This window comes from Cottoperca gobio, chromosome 19, assembly GCF_900634415.1.
Source record: "Cottoperca gobio chromosome 19, fCotGob3.1, whole genome shotgun sequence".
Lineage (NCBI taxonomy): Eukaryota > Metazoa > Chordata > Actinopteri > Perciformes > Bovichtidae > Cottoperca > Cottoperca gobio.
In genome coordinates this window covers 13,668,989-13,689,776 of record NC_041373.1, presented here as the reverse complement: position 1 = coordinate 13,689,776, position 20,788 = coordinate 13,668,989, and the positions used below count along the sequence as shown (strand labels likewise).

At 41.0% G+C, this 20,788-nt stretch overlaps 1 protein-coding gene across 1 annotated transcript in view; it reads left to right on the top strand.

The window, feature by feature from the left end:
* Window positions 1-20,788, top strand: part of LOC115024859 (protocadherin-15-like) — a 111,682-nt gene that overhangs the window by 69,822 nt on the left and 21,072 nt on the right. The window contains exons 20-28 of the mRNA XM_029456720.1: window positions 6,427-6,536; window positions 7,408-7,548; window positions 10,033-10,160; window positions 13,921-14,154; window positions 14,420-14,508; window positions 16,054-16,230; window positions 16,531-16,749; window positions 18,052-18,060; window positions 19,048-19,158. Of these exons, the coding sequence (XP_029312580.1) occupies window positions 6,427-6,536; window positions 7,408-7,548; window positions 10,033-10,160; window positions 13,921-14,154; window positions 14,420-14,508; window positions 16,054-16,230; window positions 16,531-16,749; window positions 18,052-18,060; window positions 19,048-19,158 (1,218 nt within the window). The remainder of the gene's footprint in view (window positions 1-6,426; window positions 6,537-7,407; window positions 7,549-10,032; window positions 10,161-13,920; window positions 14,155-14,419; window positions 14,509-16,053; window positions 16,231-16,530; window positions 16,750-18,051; window positions 18,061-19,047; window positions 19,159-20,788) is intronic.

Here is a 20,788-nt window from a genome sequence, read left to right as displayed (position 1 = left end):
ACACATTGTAGTCACTTTTTTTATTCTTAAGTATTAGTCATTAGTAGACGCGGTTGCAACTGTCAAGCGTCTGATAAGAAACAGGGGACAAAAGATAATGAATAGAGAGACGGAGATTGATGAGGTGGTTTCAAGAGACACAGAAGGTAATAACGCAGAATCACTACCATCACTCTCACACACACACACACACACACACACACCTTGTAGTCCTTCTCACACTCTATATAAATGTTTCATTAAAAACTCCTCAATGTACACACATAGGTGAATAAAGACGCGGCACATTACTGCAGTCTGTTGTTATGCATCTCAAGCTTCTTAAATGCAGATGAAAGAACAATTCCGATTCAATTTAACTTTATTTCAGACGCATATCAACAATATACCAGGACAATTACAGTGTGTACACACGCTCTGTTTATCCTAAATCCATAACACCAACACAAAGGCAACAGTAGTCGGAGCTTTTCAAACCTTAACCCTAGAAGTGATGGATCAAACTGCCAATTGAATGATTTTTGTAACTTTTTGTATTCTTTCAAACTTTCTTGTCCTGAAGACATCCGATCAGAAAAGTCAAGTGGTTTTGTAAGATGATTTGTTTTATTAGTTTATTATGAAGCACATGTTGGACTGACTAATATGAAATGATCTTACTCATGCATCTGCTACTTCATGTGTTTCCACCCACTCCTCACACACTATGGTGACATAATGGACAACATGAAATCATTGGACTCATAAGTCATTGCTGCTGATTGTAGCTGAAGGATTTTATAAATTGTCTTATAAATGATCATTTATATTCAGTTGGATAAAGGTGTCAACCTCAGTGTGGGGAGTGCATTATTTTATCCATTATGATAAATTCAACAAAAATGTAAAAGCCAGGGTTTTTGATATTCATTGGACTTGAGTCTTTAAATAACAGTTTCATATGTACGTTTACCGCACATGTCTGCGTGAGCGTGCATGGCTTTGACTGTGAGGCGAAGGTGGTATCAGTCTACAGACGTACAGATATGCTGGACCAATGATATCCAAGTATTTGTAGGGTTTTAAGTGAACCCTACAGTGTGTACTTTACACAAACATTTTCTATTTCTCCATTTTTCTTTAACTGTCATACCGTTTTTCTTTTGTTTTGCTCTTGTTGCACTTTTCTTTGTCTCCATAGATCACCTAACCCCCTCCTTTTCTCAAAGGTCCTTGTTTATATTGCTGGTCCTTTTTTTCCCCCCTCCCCTCCCCGCTCTGTTTCTGTTTCGCACATGTTTTATGTATTAGCACTTCAACAGTGCTCCTATAAAGTTAAGCCTATTTGAGAGATACTAACCCATTTGACTGTCAGTTCACAATTACGACAACACTGTAAAGCAAAAAAAGGTGAGAAGAGGGGCCGTGAAAAGAGAAAAGAAAGAATGCGGAGACACTTGCAGACTGAACTCAGAAAAGAGAGAGTCAGTTTCTCTGTATTTCTCAGAGAGTGATTGACAGAAAGAAGGCGTGCAACAATGAATCGGTCGTGTGTGAAGCAGTACAGCAGAATGGAGACAGTATGCAATGTGGGATTAGATAGAGAAAGAGAGTGCCAGAGGGTACGGGAAAAATCATTTTGATTATTCAGACAGTACTGAGCAGAAATAATAAACAGCAGCAACATGCACTGGTATCTGTAATACAATTTAATACTCACTACCACAGCATTGTATCTACATCCTACTGCGCTAATGTTCTGGTCTCAACAGAACAAAAACAGTTTGAAAAAAACTAATTTTGAGTCTGAACACCTGCGACACCTGCCTTATCAGAAAACGGTTTGGATTGCAACCAGCATGTCTCTACAAGCTCTGGAAATTGTAAGGACATGAAGATGTAAGCCTTCAATGCTGAGAAATGGCCACTGCAGGAGAAGAAGTCACTTACAGAACTCCAGCCAGCCTGTAAAGGTTATTATTGCACTCAGTTAAGACCTCTCGCTTTACATTCTCCGAATGCAAACTCCTACAGTCATTAGTAACCCTCTGGGAGGCGAGGGAAGGGCGGTGGAGCAGGGAGGTAAATGGTAAATGGACTGCATTTATATAGCGCTTTGCCAATCTTTGCCATCACTCAAAGCACTTTACAACACATGTCAGAGTCACAGGCTACTGTACATACAAAGTGCCACCTGCTCATCTGTAGTAATTCACACACACACACACACACACACAACACACACACACACACACACACACACACAAACAGCTGGCCATGCCATGTGGAGCAATTCTGGGGTTCAGTATCTCGCCCAAGGACAATTCGACATGTTGACCACAGGTTTGTATTTTTACAGATTTGTCCTTTTTGCATTGCAGCTGGCGTGATCCCATCACAAGATGCTCTCTAGTTTCTTCTTGATTTCAGTTAAAACTAGAAATGCAGCAGAATTTCAGTAATCTGTTGATTTGTCAATGGAAGAATACAACCAGGACTTTATATGTTGACGTTTAGTGTGCCACATCGTGACGGGTTAATCAAACTGTAAAGCGTGAACATAGAAGTCGCACAAAAAACAAGAAAGGTTGAAATGTTCAAGAGCCTTTAATCAGATGGCTACTTCATAGTGACATTCTAACAACATAGATAATTACTGTACTTATGTTTTCATTATAAGTTCAAGGGACCTTTTCTATTTATTTATTTTTTACGTTTGTGTTCCTACCAAAGAGCACCTTCAGTACACTTGTTTGAGCTTCAGAGCATTACGGACCTGTTGCACATTGATTGAAACATGCGTTGGGAGCTACCATCGATGTTAATATAATTATACAGCATATGCCCAAATAAGATAACGATAAGAACAAAGACTGCTAATGTAGGCTAATGAGATCCGACCTAGTTCAGTTTGCCTATCTGTCTGGCCTCCCACGCCGAGTACAGTATGTCATACAGTTGCTCAAACGTGACTGCCATGTGGAAAACTCCCCTCCTGTGAGAACACATTGCCGCAGGTCGACAGAACCAAAGCACTGCTCGGCAGTCGGCGCAGAGGATATTGTAGTTTGGTGACACAGAGAAAGAAAAGGATTAAAGGAAACAACAGAAGCAGCATTTCAGGAGAGAATGGGAGAAATGAGAAGAAGCGGTGTGAGGAGGGAAAGAATAATGACAAGAGGGGAAGATGATGTATCTTTCGTATCTGAAAGAGACGGGCTAAAGAGCGGGAAAGCATAATGAGTGAAACAGACAAATGACAGTGGCTATAAGAGAAAGACCCACAGACAGGAGTTATCATTGCCAACATCTATCACTACCCGCATATTTCTGTCTGTCCCTTCACACTGCTGAAACACTGGGACACTCTTGCAGCCCTGTTAGGGTTTATTTACGATAACCTACATTCTGTGTGTGCGTGTGTGTGTGTGTGTGTGTGTGTGTGTGTGTGTGTGTGTGTGTGTGCGCGCTCTATCTATCCATCCATCCATCACTTTTTCCTAGACAAAAACCTGTTCACACGGCCTCAAAAATTCTATCTCCACAAAGTAAATCTTTTATTTTAGGGTTAAGACCACAGAGTTGGTTTTAGGGTTCTTGTTAGAGTTATTACATTACAGTTAGAGTGAGCCTGCAGGGAAAGTCAATGCAATGTCCCCACAAGCATGGTAGTACGCGTTTGTGCATATGCGTGTGTTTCTGTTATCAGCATCAGCCCAGCTTGCTGTAGTTAGGACAGCAATGATTAGAGAGCACAGGAGGCGGGATAAGGGCTTGATAATGAGCTGTGTGTGCAGGTGTGTGTGTTTATCTGCACTATACCATGCACTATTCTTGTGAATGGAGGCTTGTGTGCATCTTTATGCCCGTAAATGCGTTTTGACCTATCCACGAGTAGTTGCGTGCGTTGGTGTCATTGTATTGCGTGTGTGCAAGTAGTCTGGTGTATCAGCTTGTGTGTGTGTGTGTGTGTGTGTGTGTGTGTGTGTGTGTGTGTGTGGGTGTGTGGGCATCCTCTCAATTGTGCTCCTTCAACCCTGTCAAACAAAGAAGGGATGGAGGAATGGATAACAATTGTAGCTGAGGTCTGCTGGGATGTTGGCTGGAAGCAGCATCCGGAGGGAAAGGGGGGGGGGGGGGGGAGATGGAAGAAAGAGGAGATTTGGATGCAGAGTGAGAAGTATAGGGAGTGTAAGTGGGGAAATTGAAATGTTAGTGTGGAAGAAGAAGTAGGATTGGAGAGAAAAAGGAAAATGAGATGTAAGAGATGCAGAAAGAGCAAAATACTTCAGCAAGAGGAGAGAAATACAAAAATGTTATGTTTATAAGTTATTACTACAAAACTAACTGCTGCTGCAGCCGGGTACATTTCTCATTTACTGTCCTGAGTGCACAATTTAAATGACTGTAGAAACACATTTACATGCTGGGTGAGTTCATAAAGCTTCTGCCTTTGAATCCTATTATAGTTCCATTCTGTATAATTTGAAAAGTACATGGATGTGAATGAGAACATTTTCTTTCTTTCTTTCTTTTTTATACAATATCAAGAATATTCTTTTTCCAAAGACTTATATGAGTTGTCCACCTTTTGTTTCTAACGCTTGGGAAACACGTCAGGATGGTTTATTTGTTTAGTTTTGTTTGTAATTAATGCTGCTACTGTGGTTTCTGGTCTCTTTTTCTAAATAATGGTGTCTTCTGGTGCATATAATTTGTGTTTGACACAATAATAATAAAAAACAGTCAATCAGAAAACTGATACAAATACGTATCAAAAAAAGATTTTAAAACATCGTTCATGTTATTAGTGACGCCTGTTCTTTTCCTGCAATGACTCAAAGTGTCTGCTGTGAAAAGGTCATGTATATATTTTTTTATATTTATAAAGAGGATTTAATTCAGCCGCTGCAACTTAACACTCCTGAAGTTGCATTGCCCAACACACAATCTTTTCCCCATTTAAATCAATATTTAGTCAATAAACTTCAGGTTTATTACATATTTGGTTGTTTTGGGTGTTTGGGAAGCAGGTGGTTAGAAGTGCAATGGGCTGGAAGTTAACACCCACACACACACACTCTGTCCCCAACAGTCCCATTTATCACGTTGTGATTACTTGATAGCTAAGCCAGTTGGTAGCCCATGTTATAATGTGGAGCCAGCTGTGACGGTTGGCCTAATGACTGTACTGGGTTTATTAAATGGAGCGAAATCTGCTGGAAATTTGAGAGTTGCCAGATTCTGAGAAAATCTATCAGGGTTGTAAGCAGGGAAAACAACCCACCACATGCAATGAGAGGCAGGTGGACAAAAACAAGACCATGCCTGGGTTCTCTGTTGATGGTGTTATTTCCCTGCCTGTCTCAAACCACTAATGGGGCCTGTCAGACACCCTGCTTACAAATGTACCGGATCACATCAAGTTTTATCAAACACACCATAAAACACCTTTCAGTGTTTCGGGGCGCAGAAGGAGGCACACCGACACTTTATTTGATTAATTAGCAAATAGCCAGCCGTCTTCTCTGCAGGGAAGGACAACAACAATCTTTCCTCCCACGCATGATCATGCTTTGATTCAGAGTGTACACGGAGAGGAGCTAATATTCACAGACGGGTCTGTGAGCGAGGAGAGGATGAGCGAATCAATGCACTGCACTCAGCTCTACAGTAAAGTAAGACGTTACCCCTTTTAAATAGTAAAAAAGGAAACAAATTGTGGCCGTCAATGTCGATATTGCCACTTAAATAAAACAATGTATGGGAAACACTGCAGATAGTATCCACGCCTTCTAACGTAATACCAGAGAACGTATCTCTCTCTCTCTCTCTCTCTCTCTCTGTGCGGAGGATGTGCGATTGTCAGTAGACCCTTCTCGCGATAGTAGATTGAAGCAAGCCCTTCTTCACTATCTGTAAACATAAGAACAACCTCCTACCTGATTGCTATACTCTTTGAGTGTCAACATGTTTTCCATAGGTTACACAGAGGTTACACAGAGGTTACGCAGAGGTTACGCATAGGTTACACATAGGTTACACAGAGGTTACGCATATGTTACGCATATGTTACGCATAGGTTACGCATAGGTTACGCATAGGTTACACAGAGGTTACGCATAGGTTACACAGAGGTTACACAGAGGTTACGCATATGTTACGCATATGTTACGCATAGGTTACGCATAGGTTACACATAGGTTACACATAGGTTACACCGAGGTTACACAGAGGTTACGCATAGGTTACACAGAGGTTACACAGAGGTTACACATAGGTTACACATAGGTTGCACTCAAGCTGTCGGCATGAAGTAAAAAATGTGGTCGTGTTTGACAGACATAACGCTCAGTTGTATATAACTTGCCACATTCCAATCAACCCTTGAGAGCAAGTGGGCCGACAGTCTACATATTTCATTTTCTTTGACTGATCCATTCCCAGGTTTCCACAAGTGAGCGAGGAGGCTGCTGTTGGAACCCCGGTGGGAGCCATCATGGCGGCTGCTGTCAATCAAACTATCATCTACTCCATCATCGAAGGCAACCAGGGAGGTGAGTTTACTTTGAGTAGTGGCTGTTGTGGGTTTCAGTTGGGGAGCTGGCTGGATTCACTGTCTTGGTGTGAGGCCAATAACGTGGCTGCTTAACTTGTACCATAAAGTTTTGTACGCACACACTCGCATGTGTTTGTACGAGTTTATAGATGAGAGCGTGAATGTAACTGTTAATTTGTCTCTACAAGTTATTGTGCTGTTTTCTTTGTTGTTGCCATAACTAAACAGCTTCAGGGTCATTATCACCAGCTTCTGGTCTGGAGTAGGGTCTACCTTGACTCGATCTATGAAGGATTATACGAAAGCTTCTTATTTAAAGTGGCAACACACAACTTTTTAACTTCCTCCCGCACGCGTTTCCAAGTGGAACTATTGTAGCAGCCACTGTTCGCAAAGACAAGACAAGTAGCAACATGTTGAGCTAATGCTAGGTACTTTCATTGGAACAGAGTTGCTAAAACTGCACAAGACAGACTGCATTTCGTTTGCCACGGCTTAAATTTAGCCTTTTTTTCTTCCCCGGGAGATTGTGCCCGATGGCAGACAGAGATGCAGAGGGAAGGTTTGGCTTTTAGGGGAACCAATTTTAACTCAGATGGTGTCTTTATTATTATTATTTACTTTAAGCTGATAAGTTAAAGCAACAAATGTGTCTATTTCCTTTAAACAAGGCTTAAAATACTTCCTGTGTAAACACCCCCTATTCACTCTGTTAAACTCTCCACTATAAATCTTTCCAACTGCTTTCACAAGAAAGAAACTCCCTCCGTCTCCCTTTTTGACCCGTCTCTCCTGTATTCTGCTCTCCGTTTCTTTCATCCCGCCATCCCCACTCTTGCCGTATTTCTTTACCTCTCTTGTCTCTCCAGGTGCGTTCGCATTAAATGAAACGACAGGAGTGATTTCCACTGCCAAGCTCCTGGACTACGAGGCCAACTCCAGCTACGTTCTAAGGGTGGAAGCTGACTCCATGAGAGTGGCGTCCTCCACCCTCCGAGTTCCCTCTAAGAGTAAGTGCGTGGTTGTGTTTATGAACTCTCCTCCTCTAAGATTACAGTAATAACTTTTGACATCGGATTGCATCACCGCAGAGTTCTCTCTAATTATACGCGCACACACACACACACACACACACACACGCACACATACTAAAGGATTAAAAAATAGCAGTGCATTACCCTGTACGTGATATTGTTAAGATAAACTTGCCACAGGCTTTAGCTTTCTCTCTTGCACATACACTTATCTCTCTCTCTCTCTCTTGAGCTTTCTCTACTTTTTTCTCGTAGAAGTTTTAAATCTTCTACTTGTCTATCCCGTTACTTGCCTTGGAAGACATGTTTTATTTGGCCTTGGCTGCTGTTGTTACATTTCAAGCACGTCCTTTTTTTTTCTTTTTAACTCTCTCTCTATCAAACCTTTAGGCTACACCAGCTTGTTGTCTGTTTTGAAACGCTACCTTTCCTCCTCCTTCTAGATTAGTTTCTCATTGGCGATCACATGTCTTGCCGAAACGCAATTATGTAACTGTCCACAATTTATCTCTCAAACATGTTTGCATTGATGAAAGTGACCACATAAAGCTGGTGTGCACCTTGGAAGATTGTAGATTTGATCTGTAAGAGCCGTAACTTTACCCCAGATGCTTGTTGACCTTGGCCCAGAATGATACGTGCTGCTCAAGTCAGTGTGAAATTTCAAGCATAGCCTTGAATTCTTTCATCTAATTCGTCTTTAATATTTCTTTCTGTACTTTTCTTTCTTTCCTTCTTTTCTATCCTCATTTCAATCCATCCAAAAATGTAATTTCCTCCAGTTTGCATGTGGGAGGTAAAACCGACCAAAACAAGTATTTCACGGTTTTAATTGAAATTATAACCGAAGTGAAAAAGGCTCTAATTAGTCTCTCACTCTTTCGCCTCTGTCTCTATTACTTCCTGTCTCGTCTCTCTGGCTTATTCAAACGTTCTGCATCTGCTGGCTTCTTCCTTTTAAAACATATCTGCATTCTTCTTAATTGATGCTTATAGTGTTTACCACATGCCATTGTCACCTCACCTAACTATTTGAATTAAACATTCTGCAAAGGATTAAAACTAGAAATCATTGTAGTCATTAGAAAAGCTCCTTCAATTGTTTTTGGGACGCATTTTAATCGGGCAACACATCTATACAATTCTAACAATCCAGTTGTCATTCAAGTGAAGTGAAGGTTGGAATCGTGAATAAACATTTTGGATCGTTGTCTTACTGGATTTTGATTAATATTTGCATATATTTGCATTTTTTTTACGTGATCTTTTTCTTTCTTGCAGTAAAACTTTAGCATTTCACAATCCACAATTTGTATTTTCCTTCTGACACATGATTCACCCTTTTACAGAGTTTGGTTGATGTATTGTGTTGCAGTTTTACGTGGGTGTGAGTCACAACTCCCTGTTTTTGGACAGATAAGACAGACTGTGAGTCATTCCAAGTTGCAACCACTGAATATGACGGAGGCTCATCGCCCCAATGTTTTGTCATTTACTGAATGTGTAGCTCAGATGATTTACAGTAATGTTCAAATCTATTTTTGGTCATTTAAAGAAAAGATTTTCCTTGCAGTGTGTGCGTGTGTGTAATTGATAAAAAAAAAACTAGATTTTCTTTAAAGACTTTTGACTTGGAAAGATCCTGATGTTGATGACCAGTGGAGATTCCTGAAGCGTGCATCTGAACAATGTGTCAGATGTTTCAGAGCAGGGTCACCTCCGCTACAGAATCATCCCTTTTATTTCTCACTGCACATTTTTAGAATGTGTCTTCTATCAGCTCTGGAAGTGAAGTTAACAATCCTTCAGTCGTTACTCAAACACTCTCCTCTATTAATAAATAATACCTAAGGAAACTTTTATCAAAACTTTCACTTTGACTGTTGTTTATTTATTCATGACTATTGTAATGTTGCAGAGAAATGCTTGATATTTGAAACCAGGTTTTCAGTGTGTTCGCTTTAACTCTCCATGACCTGCTCATCTTCAGGGTTGTATCTTTGGAGTTATTCCACCAGGAGAAGCTGCTCAATCGTTGTCATGCCAGTTTTACACTTGCCAATCTGTAACAAAAGGAAAGCAACAGCAGTACCAATTTAAATAAGTAGTGTACACATGTCTATATTCTCCCTTACAAGCAAAGATCGCAATAGCTGCTGCAATTGTAACACTTGTGACACCTGCAGGCAATGCAGACGCTAGCTGCTGTTGTTTCTCGTGCTGATACGTGGCACACGTTGGGCCTGCAGGTTCAGAATAACCTGATTTACATCAATGACTGTGTTTGACCTCGGTAATTCATTCCTTGCTTGTTTGCTTTTTATCCCAAATATTGAATGTGCTTTACAGAAGATCCCTTAATCTTCTTTTTGCTCTGCCAGATGTTTATCATAATGTGTGTGTGTGTGTGTGTGTGTGTGTGTGTGTGTGTGTGTGTGTGTGTGTGTGTGTCCGTCCTAGCCAACACAGCGAGGGTGGTAATCGACATCCAGGATGAGAACGACCACCCGCCGCTTTTCACCCGATCTCTTTACATCGGAGGGGTCGCAGAAGATGCAAAAACGTTCACATCCGTCTTGCAAGTACAGGTAGAGCAATACACACACGTACACGTGCAACCAAACTACAGGGGGTTAGGTAAAGTATAGGAACACGTGGCAACATAATGTCATTAATGACACAAAGCCTACGTGCCGGTTCAAGCAGCCCAACTCGAGTCACCTCTACACTCACATGGCACACTCCTCACTGCAACATGTATCCAAAGTCTTTTAATCCTGGAGGTGCACTTAAACTGTCAGCTGCATGCCTGCTGCCACACCGCCCCCCCCCCCCCCGCCCCCCCAGTATCCACCTTTAGGCTCTGAGTCCACTCACCTCCCCGCTGTGTGTTTCCTTGTGGGTAACGACGAAGGCAATAAACAATGCTGTACATATTCTACAATTACGTGATAATCCCTTCCATGTGAGTTAGCTGACTGTATTACAACTTTTCAGGCTTCAGCTTTTAATAATGTTGCGTGGATTGCTTTGAATAAGCTCGTGTTACCAGTTCAGATATTACCCCTTATGTTAATGTAAGACTCAAAATATGATGACTTGAACGCCAAAGTAGCCTTGACATCTTTCCAGCTTAATTCAATTTATATTGGTATGAATGTGCTTACGTTGCCCGTGTGGATTTGTGTGCTTGTGTTTGTGGTGTTTACTCTTAATGAAGATAATATTCAGTCCGGTAAGTAACAAGATTAACTGCTAAGAGAATTCTCTGTTCCTCTCCCTCGACGTCTACCTCTATCTCTGTGAAATGATACATCACTTTGTTTCTCTTTCTTTCATACCCAACTCTGGAGAATTCCATATCACTGTAAACAACTCGAGCGACTCGTATTATTAAAATGCCTTTTAGGACCCAAAATGGGTCACAGAGCTCTCAGCCTCTATCTGAGAAGTAGCAATATGTTTTAATGAGCCTGGATGCCACAAGAGACTCCTGCAGGGTCTCTGGCAGAAAAGTATGCACTTTAATATTTTATTACAGTTTTTTAGATCATTCTTAGATATTCCCGCTTCATTAGATCACACCCAGTGTGACTGACAGGAAAGATGAGAGAATAAAGGCGCGCATGCAACAAAGAGTCGCATTCAAAATCAGTTTCACAAGCCGAGAAAATTTGCTTTTCTCCCTCGTATGAAATTATTTTTTCCTCTGCTGCAAACACTTGAGGGTGGTGGTTTTGCATATGGATGTTCAGAGTCAAAGCTGAAGCTGGTTTACAGTAACCTGCTCTACAGTCATCTGACCTCTTTAAATACTTTAACAGACTGACAGGGGAAACTAATCGCCTGCTAGTTGTCTCGATCACCACAGGGAGAGGCAATAGATCGGGAGTTTAGAAGGAAGAGGGAAGATTGATGGTTAGATAAAGATAACTGGCATCCTGCTGCGAGACAAACTGACTGGACAGATGAAGGTAGGAGAGACGTGCATGATTCATGAGTGGATGGAGTGGTGGGACGGGAGGGTGGACGGAGAAGATGGACAGGGATGCTCGCGGCACATTTGCTTACGTTCAGATGAAAGCTGAGTGAGACAAGAGGTGGAGAGCGAGTTTGAGAAATGTGCATTTTCAATCTCAGTGTTTTCACTCAAGTATAACTAATTCCATCACATCTGGTTGAAACGTGCACATTGTCTTAATAAGTTGTGTGTCTGTGTGTGTGTGTGTGTGTGTGTGTGTGTGTGTGTGTGTGTGTGTGTGTGTGTGTGTGTGTGTGTGTGTGCCTGTGGGTGTACCAGGAGGCTACATTTGTCATGTGTATGTATTGTATTATGTATAGTCTTTTTGTCCCTCAAAGAATGCCAGAACACACATATTGATTAGATTGCAGATGAGTATCACATTAGCAATCCTACTCAGTACTTCCAAAGATTATTTTTGTTCTTTATAACCAATATTTCATTTGTCACTTCTCTCTCACACACACACACACACACACACACACACACACACACACACACACAACCACAACCAATGCTAAAGCAGAGTTCCCCTTCTTTCCTCCTCTTTTAAATACTAATTCCAACGTTCCTCTTTAGTGGGTGTCCATACCAAAAATAGCCCCGCATTAAAAAAAGATTCAAACAGCTGCGTTGGTGTAGGTGTGTCGCTGGAGGCACTTGTGAGAAGATAGAATGAAACTCCAGTTTGAATAAAACATACACGAGTTTGAAGACTAACCAAGATGACAAACGCCACAAAGCGGCAGAAAGGATCGTGCAACTCCACAAAGCTTACCACAGCAACAAACATTTGAACCTCTCACCATGGCGATCCCACAGTGACCAGTAGGACTCTGACGTTTCGTTGCACCACAGAGCTCTGCCTTGGCACCTCACAGTGTTTTGTTATTGACATTAATGAGCGTGCTACATTTACTTAGTTGCCTTACTTACCAAATGACTCAGTCATCTTGTAAAAATGCTTTTAGATAAGACTCAGGTTACTCAGACTCATATTTTGGCTTTCACATTGTGTATTTCCTCCTCATAATGGCCAAAACACTAGATGGGGAAGGCTTTAAAAGCACTGACATGTTTACAGCTCTCGCTTACTTTGTGTAAGTGCTCTGTCAATACATTTGTTTTTGAGGATACTGTCACTGAACGCACGTCATGGGGAGGATAGATAAAAAAAAAAAAGAGAGAGAGAGAATGACAATTAGAGTGCCGCTAATTAAAGCGACTGCAAAATGTTTTTCCAACATCATTCATTTTAACTTTCCCACTTCCGCCTGCTTCGAATGTGTTTGCATGTGGATTCGGGGACACAGCTATACTCTCTCTAGGTGCAATAGAAGACAATCAGGTCTGTACTCCACACCTGTGCTATTTCAGTTCAAACAGGTGGTTCATATGTCTGATGTATTGCTGGAAAGTTATCCTAACTGTGCCACTCACCACACAAGTCAGAACTGTTCATCTGTTCTTCCCTCAGTCCTCCCTTATTCCCTCATCGTTCTACATGTGTGCCTCCTTATTTCCTTTATTTCTTCTTCTTCTTCTTCTTCCTGCTTCTATTGCCGTATTCCCTGGCCATAAGGAAATACATTTTTGTTTCTTGTTATTATAGCATTACCTTTGATAAGGTGGGTGTCTCAGAGCGAAATCTGTAGTCTATACTGCCAGCCCTTCTTGTAAAGACCCGGCAATAAATCAATGTCTGTCTGAGTGTGTGTCTGTGTCTGAACGTGAATGTGAGGGTTGCATGTGTGTGTTTGTTTGTGTGTGTGTGTGTGTGTGTGTGTGCGTGTGAATGAGGGAGAGACTTGATAGTTTGCCAGAATGACAGAGCAGATGAATAGACCTGCATGCAGCTCAAAGCACCACTTTACCCCCTACTGTTGATTCCCAGTACTACATCAAACAGCACAAACAAACAGATCAGGTTTAGTGACGAGAAAAATAATAATAATAATAATAATAATAATACATTAGATTTGTGTAGTGCTTTTCTAGAAACTCAAAGACGCTATATGGCCTTTTGATGAGTGACAAATACAAGATAGGACATCAGTCCTGAACTAATCAATATACATGGCAGAGCTGCTCAAACACCTGGAATCAGACGAGGGGGTGGGCTCACTATCATGATGATAATCATCACAGAACATATAATAGAATTGATTATTTTAATAATGGCAAACAATGACTTGATAACAGTGTTTGTGTTGATGATGATGACATTTTATTATACTGGTGATTATGGTGATGATGATACTGTGGCGGCGTCACGACGATGATTAGTATAATGACACGGTGTCGTGATTTTTTTTTTTTTCTCACAGGCTCTGGACAAAGACACCGGTAACTACAGCTCTATGATGTACCGGCTGATCGTTCCCCCTCTTGCCGGTAAAAAAACCACCAAAGATAGCAAAGACGGCTTCATCATCGAACCATACAGCGGCGTGGTGAAGACGGCAATCATATACCGCAACATGAGGCGGTCGTATTTTAAGTTCGAGGTGGTTGCTACAGACAACTATGGGCAAGGACACAGCAGCAAGGCGGAGATAGTGGTAAGTATATTTATTCTTTTTTGACGTTGGTGGCAGGTTAATAATCTTTTTATTTATCTTTCACATTTTCCTTAACACACATTTAACGAAAGGAGATTTATTTGTCTCCATGAATGCCCTTGATGCAGATACAAAACGTGAAAACTAACTCAAACAGTCACAAACTTGAAGTTGAGTTTAGAAATGTTATTGTTTCCAATGCAAATATGCATATGTTGTTTAAATGCAGAAATGAGATTTATTTGCATTTCTTTCTTTGGCGTAGGTGTCAGTCGTGAACCAGCTGGACATGCAGGTGGTCGTATCAAACGTTCCTCCAACTTATGTGGAGAAAAACAAAGACAAGCTACTCAGGTAACTTCACTTAATACTGTATGTGTTTGTTTGTTTTATATAATATACTAATACGTCATTAAGCTGCCTGCACTGTATGTGGATTGGAGATATGAGAAACAAACTTAAAAAAGTGTCTTTAACATTGAAGAAACTTCCCTTCTACGTCTCTGAACAAAGTGTTTATTGTTCGACCCTGATAGACAGTTGACCGCTCTCCTCTTATATTATAATCCCTCTGAATAAGTCATGTTGTAGAATATAGGTGAAAAACAAACCGTGCTGTCCATATTTACATTGTCGCTCACAGCCTAAAAAGTGAGTAATAGCTGAAAGGTTTCGTATTACAGTGGGTGTATTTTGAGGCATGCAGTATTGAAATTCAGTGGCTCTTCTATATTGACTTTGTTATGGTGTCTCTCCAAAGAGAGGAGTGAAGCTGTAATTGCTACCATGGGGAAATCAACAACACTTGATAAAGAGCACAAAAAAGTAGTGTTTAAAAATAGTGTTTTTATCATATAATGAAGTGTCCTAGTAAGAATGGAGCTTCAAGTGCTTTTGTTGAACTCCAACCCACACTGGGACTATAGCAGGCGCCACAGCTAGACCACCGTTAACAGCGCTAACAATGTCCCTTTTTAATGTAATAATAAAACCAAAGCTGTGGTTACAGATGTAGTTCATCTTAATATTTGACATGCATGTCGTCGGTATCGAGGTTTAAGGGCACTAAAGATATACTTGTGTTTGAATATGAGGACATATCGTTCTAGGAAAGTTTTGTAGGAGAAACTTCCACCATGTTGATTTGTTACCTGCTATTGGAACATATGCTTCACCAGTTGGCTCATTAAGTTTAAGTGTATTTGCATATACATAACGAATAATAGGCAGCGCAGGAAGAGGAAGAAAACACACTTGCAAGGACATAATCTTAAAGTTTCACAATGTCCAAGAGAATGCACGGATTAATACACGGGACCTAATATGAGTACGGGCTCCTTTTGTAGTCCTCCCTCATCCTCGGTCTCTTGAAGTCAACACACAATATTTAAGATATTCCTTGCGACGTTCAAAACATTTGGGGCTCAAGGTCTGAAAAAAAAAAATGACCTTATCAACGCCACAGTGGCAGCTTACATGTGAGATACTCTGACATTCAGCTGCAGCTCAGCCCTTTTTGAGGAATTTGTTCTCATCAAGTAATATCGTCTCCTCCTCCACAGTCTGCCAAATGTGTTTTCATTCATTTGAAGAAAGATGTTAATACTAAAAACAAACTGCATTATTTAGTATATGCTATGATAGTTTCGCACAACTTGATAATGAGGTTTTAAAATACTCATTTAAAATCGTTTCTCTGTTCTCTGTCTCTGTCTCACACACACACACACACACACACACACACACACACACACACATACACATGTGACAAACCTTAGGGGGACATTTCCCAGGTTTAGTGTGTGTGGAGTCTTATAAGTATGTGCTTGTGTCCACAGAGGTGTATGTTTCTATATGTGTACGTTAATTTGTCGTTAAAATCCATCATTTAATCCTCAGCATTTTGGAGCGCTACGTCCAGGAACAGATACCGGGCGCCAAGGTTGTAGTGGAAACCATCGGGCCCTATCGCCATGGTGAAGGAATGGAGCAGGAAGACTACACCAAGTCGGACCTCATGATTTACGCCATCGACCCCCTGACAAATAGAGCCGTATCTAGACAGGAGCTCTACAAGTAAGAACTTTACCAACAAATGCAATGTACTTTACTTCATCCATGAAAAGTAAAATGGCAGCTCTCCAAAGTCTTTATATCATACATTGGGACAGGACCTAACCTGAATCACATCGCAATGAAGTCATGTAACTGGCCAATCTTTTTAGTTTGTAGTAAACAGAAGTGGGTTCCCAGGCCAGTGAGGAGATATAATGTCTTCCCCGGGGTCTCCTCCCAGCTGGACGTGCCTGAAGCACTTCACATTAACGCTTGCTTGATGCATGTTGTCGGCTACATCATTGCGTTTCTAACCCCAAGGTTTCTTGATGGTAAACTCTTGGACATCAACAAAGAGTTCCAGCCCTTCCTCCCTCCTGGTGGACGGATTCTAGAGATCAGAACCCCTGAAGTGGTGACCAGCGGGAAGAAAGCTATGCAGACGGTGGGCTACACAGAGGGGGCGCTGTTGGCTCTGGCAGTTATTATCATCGTCTGCTGCGTCCCCGCCATACTGATCGTCATTATAACCTACAAACAGTGAGTATGATGCGTATCACGTGTAGCGTCTTCACAGTTTTGGAATAAAAATGGCACTTAAGTCACGGACACGTAGAATGAAAGAGCCTGATGGCTTATTCCTTTGAACCATACACCTCCATTGTTATCAAAATAAAATTTGAAAACCCATAATTTCTTCCACACCTTTGCACTCATGAATGAACAAGGACTGTAGTTTATTTTAAATCAATCCTACATGCTACTGTCATAAACTCTCACTATTTCACCAAATGTGTATTCATCCGCAGCTGAAAATAGTGCCAAACAAATGCAATAGTAACATTTACTCAAAAACAATAGTGTCTTAACTGTTTGAGGAAATAACTGAGCCTTTCCATCCTCACTAGGAACACATTGGCTTGCAGCTCGCCGCCACTGGAAGAGTTTTGAGAAATGGAACAAATGTGTCGTCTTTACACTCCATGTCCATAATTACTTCTCTTAAATGCCTTTGTGTGTGGTATCATTGTGTGAACCCCATAGGCAGCCATTACGTATTTTGCATTCCAACATATTTCTGTGTTCGGCGTTCCAGCCTGTGATGTGATCGTGCCGGAAATGAAACCATCGACTTCAACATCAACGTGGCACTGCTAAATTATAATGTATGAACTGCTCAGAACATGTCGTTCTAAAAAAAGGAGGATTTGACTTTAAATAGGAACGCCGACAAAGATAACAAATCATTTAGAAAACATATGAAAATCTTTTTTAGAAGAGTGCAGACAGTCAGAAAAACAGACAAAGCTGACAGTCTCTCCCACGGGATGTCCTCTAGCAGCATTTATCATTGTATCACCTGGGCCAGTCACTTCCCTAGATGATTCAGCATGGCAGCCTGTCCCACAGTGTCAATTCTAATAGTTTGTTTAGCTAACCACCATGAAAGGCTATTAATTTCAGCCGTCTCCCAAACACACACACACACACACACACACACACACACACACACACACACACACACACACACACACACACATATATAAATTGGATCAGTGCATTTTGGAGAGTGCTTCTCATCCTGCTGAGAAAGAGAGATACAACAGACTGAGGAGGACAAAAGGAGAGGAGATTTGAAGAAAGGAAAACAGAGCAGTAATCATCGGTATAATAATCATTCGTCTCGGTTGCTAAATTACTGTAATGAAGACCAATTGTCCAACTGTGTTGCAAATTACAATAAGTAAACCTGGCTAACAAGATGTACTGTGGGATTTATGGTTCTAATAATCACTAATCTTTCCCTCTCTTTCTCTCGTCTGCCACGTCTATCACCACCAGATTCAAGGAGTGAGTACGGCTTTCATAATCACATGCAAAAATATTAACGTCGTTCCCGTCTCATTGTGATTAATGTGTTGACTTTCATTGTACAATAAAAATGGATGAGATCGGGAGGGGCGGGGGAAACGGAGAGGACAGCAGACAATCAAAACACGGACTCAGTAAACGTCCATCACTGATGCTTTTATTGGAATGTGTGTGTGCGTGGTCACGGAGGAGTCCAGGTCGACTGGGCAAGAATAACCAATGCCAGTTGAAAGGAAATTCAATGTGTCAATTTCCACTGTTGGTCACAATTAACACTCTTCACCGTATGTTTTATGTCTGTCATGTAGGGAGGCGCATTTTACAATTTGACCCATGAATCTTAATTTTATACACACACACACACACATATAGTGTTTCAAGTCAAGAACGAGGGGCACAAATATTCAGGATACCACTCAGTCGACACTCATGCTAGTAGCTCTGTGTGGCTGTGCTAAATGCTAACGCTAACACTGCTCACACTGACGACGCTACCAGGCTGCAGTTTAGCAGGTCAAATGTCTTGTGTCTTGTGTCAGCATGCTAACATTTGCTATTTGGAGATACTAATTAGCAATAAAGTGCAGAGACCGATGGGAATACTATATACTACTAAATGATTTAACCTGTAGAGGAAAATTACAAATTCATCCTGTGTGTGTACAACAGTGTAAGTTACTCCATCCAACACTTGTTGAGACATTTTATTAAACAAGAAGAAGAAAATAAATGTCAACCTCATTGTGGTGCCAGAGAAAATGTCAGTGAGCTCCATCCTCTGCGAACATCTATGTCTTTACAAAATGTCATTGTACTTCATCTAATGGTTAAGAATTGTCAGAGTTGGATGTACTTTAAGCCCCGATGACCTGATTACTACCGTCTCACTACTTTCTGAGTTTGGGATGTTGCTCTTAACTTTTGATGACTAACTGCGTGTGTGTGTTTCCTCTCTGCTGTGTCCAGACGCCAGGCAGAGTGTGCCAAAACAGCCCGTATCCAGATGGCCCTGCCAACAGGCAAACCTGGGGGAGGCACTGCCAACAACCTGTACGAAGAGCTTGGTGACAACGCCATGTAAGTGAAGTGTGAAAGTGGCATTTGCATTAATGAGCCAAAGCAGAGACATTAACTGACGTGTTCATGGCTGTTAAGCTTCAGCTTCATACTTTGGCAATTTTCCTTTTCCTGTTTTGAGAGCTTCGTGGTATCCACACATGCAGTCAGCCGCATAACATTACATCTCCCTGTGTTTTGTACTATCACTATGGAAAATACTTCTATACTGCCTGCCAAAGCCAATATTCACATTTATATTTTCCCAATTTCATGTCTTTAATGCAATAAAAATGAGAAGACAATGATATAAAAATATCACCAAATAACTGGAAGTAAAGGGGAAAATAGGCATAAACAATGAGCAACATTAAAGAAGAAGAAACTTCAGTTGTGTTTCAGTTTAAAAACATGTTTCTTGGATAGATTTGTGACATCCTTTTCTTAAACTCTACTTCAGTAGGAAGACGTTTTCCTGGTATCCAAAACAGGAAAGCTTCTTCACACTAAAGTAGAGTTTTTTGAAAAGGTCATACAATGTCACACATAATGTACAAGGTCACAGGACCAGGGACCAACACTCACAACCAAACGCTAGTTTGCGAGAGGACAAGAAAGAAGGAAAACAAAGACTCTAATACAGTTTAAATACAATTTACTTAAAGGGGACACATGAAGAAAAAAACTCACTTTTCCAGTGCTTGTGCATTCAGATCTGGCTCCTCTTCCAATGTCACATTCAGGCTTATTAGAATATATACCGACCCCCATCCGAGTATCTCTCTCAAACTAATGAGAGCAGACTCTGCTTCTCTGGGAGTGGGCTTAAAGAGACAGGTGCTAAAGCGCAGCGTTTCAAAACAATACAGGTGTTACTTGCTTAAAGTATTTATTGAAAAGTTTAAGTAAATTCTACATCAACTGTCTTTGAAGTCGGATTAAAGCGTGCTAAGATCTTCACTGACCAGGGACAGCAACTCGAACGCACACACTCACCGGAGATGATACTTCTTGGTTCGTGATACTTGAGTCACTCGTAAGCTTTGAGGCTGATGTGAAAGAAGTTTTATTTGTGATCTCGGGACATTTCTTTCAATACTTTCACACGTTGCAGTGGCCAAAAGAACTGACATTATGTAGAGACCATATTAACCGGAGCCTTGTAGCCCCACTTCAAACTAGCGTCAAACAAATCTCAGATTCTTGAACGCATTAACAGTCGTCACAGATAAACCCTGCAATTTCATCTTCACTTCAAGTTCAGCTGGCATTCATCTCTTTCCTTGTCCATTTCCGTTTTGTAATGCATACCAATGTCCTCACTATACAAAAGATAAAAATGAAGGTCAACAATCTGCCCGACATTCGGTCTCTCAATTTCACTTGAGGATTTTCATTGATCGGTGATTTTCAATACCGCTGTAAAAAAATAAAAGTCCTCCCAATGTATCCTCTAAGAATGACCTTTTTTCTTGATCAGCCTTCGCAGCCGCAGATTGCAATATCCGTTTATTGAGTGTTTGCTTTGCGAGCAATTGTTTTTCAAAATGATCATCAGGCTGTGGACATGGCCGGCAAATTGAGACGATATAAATAAGCTTTTTGATGATTATGGTGAAATTACTTTTACCTACAGCTTAACTCCTATAAG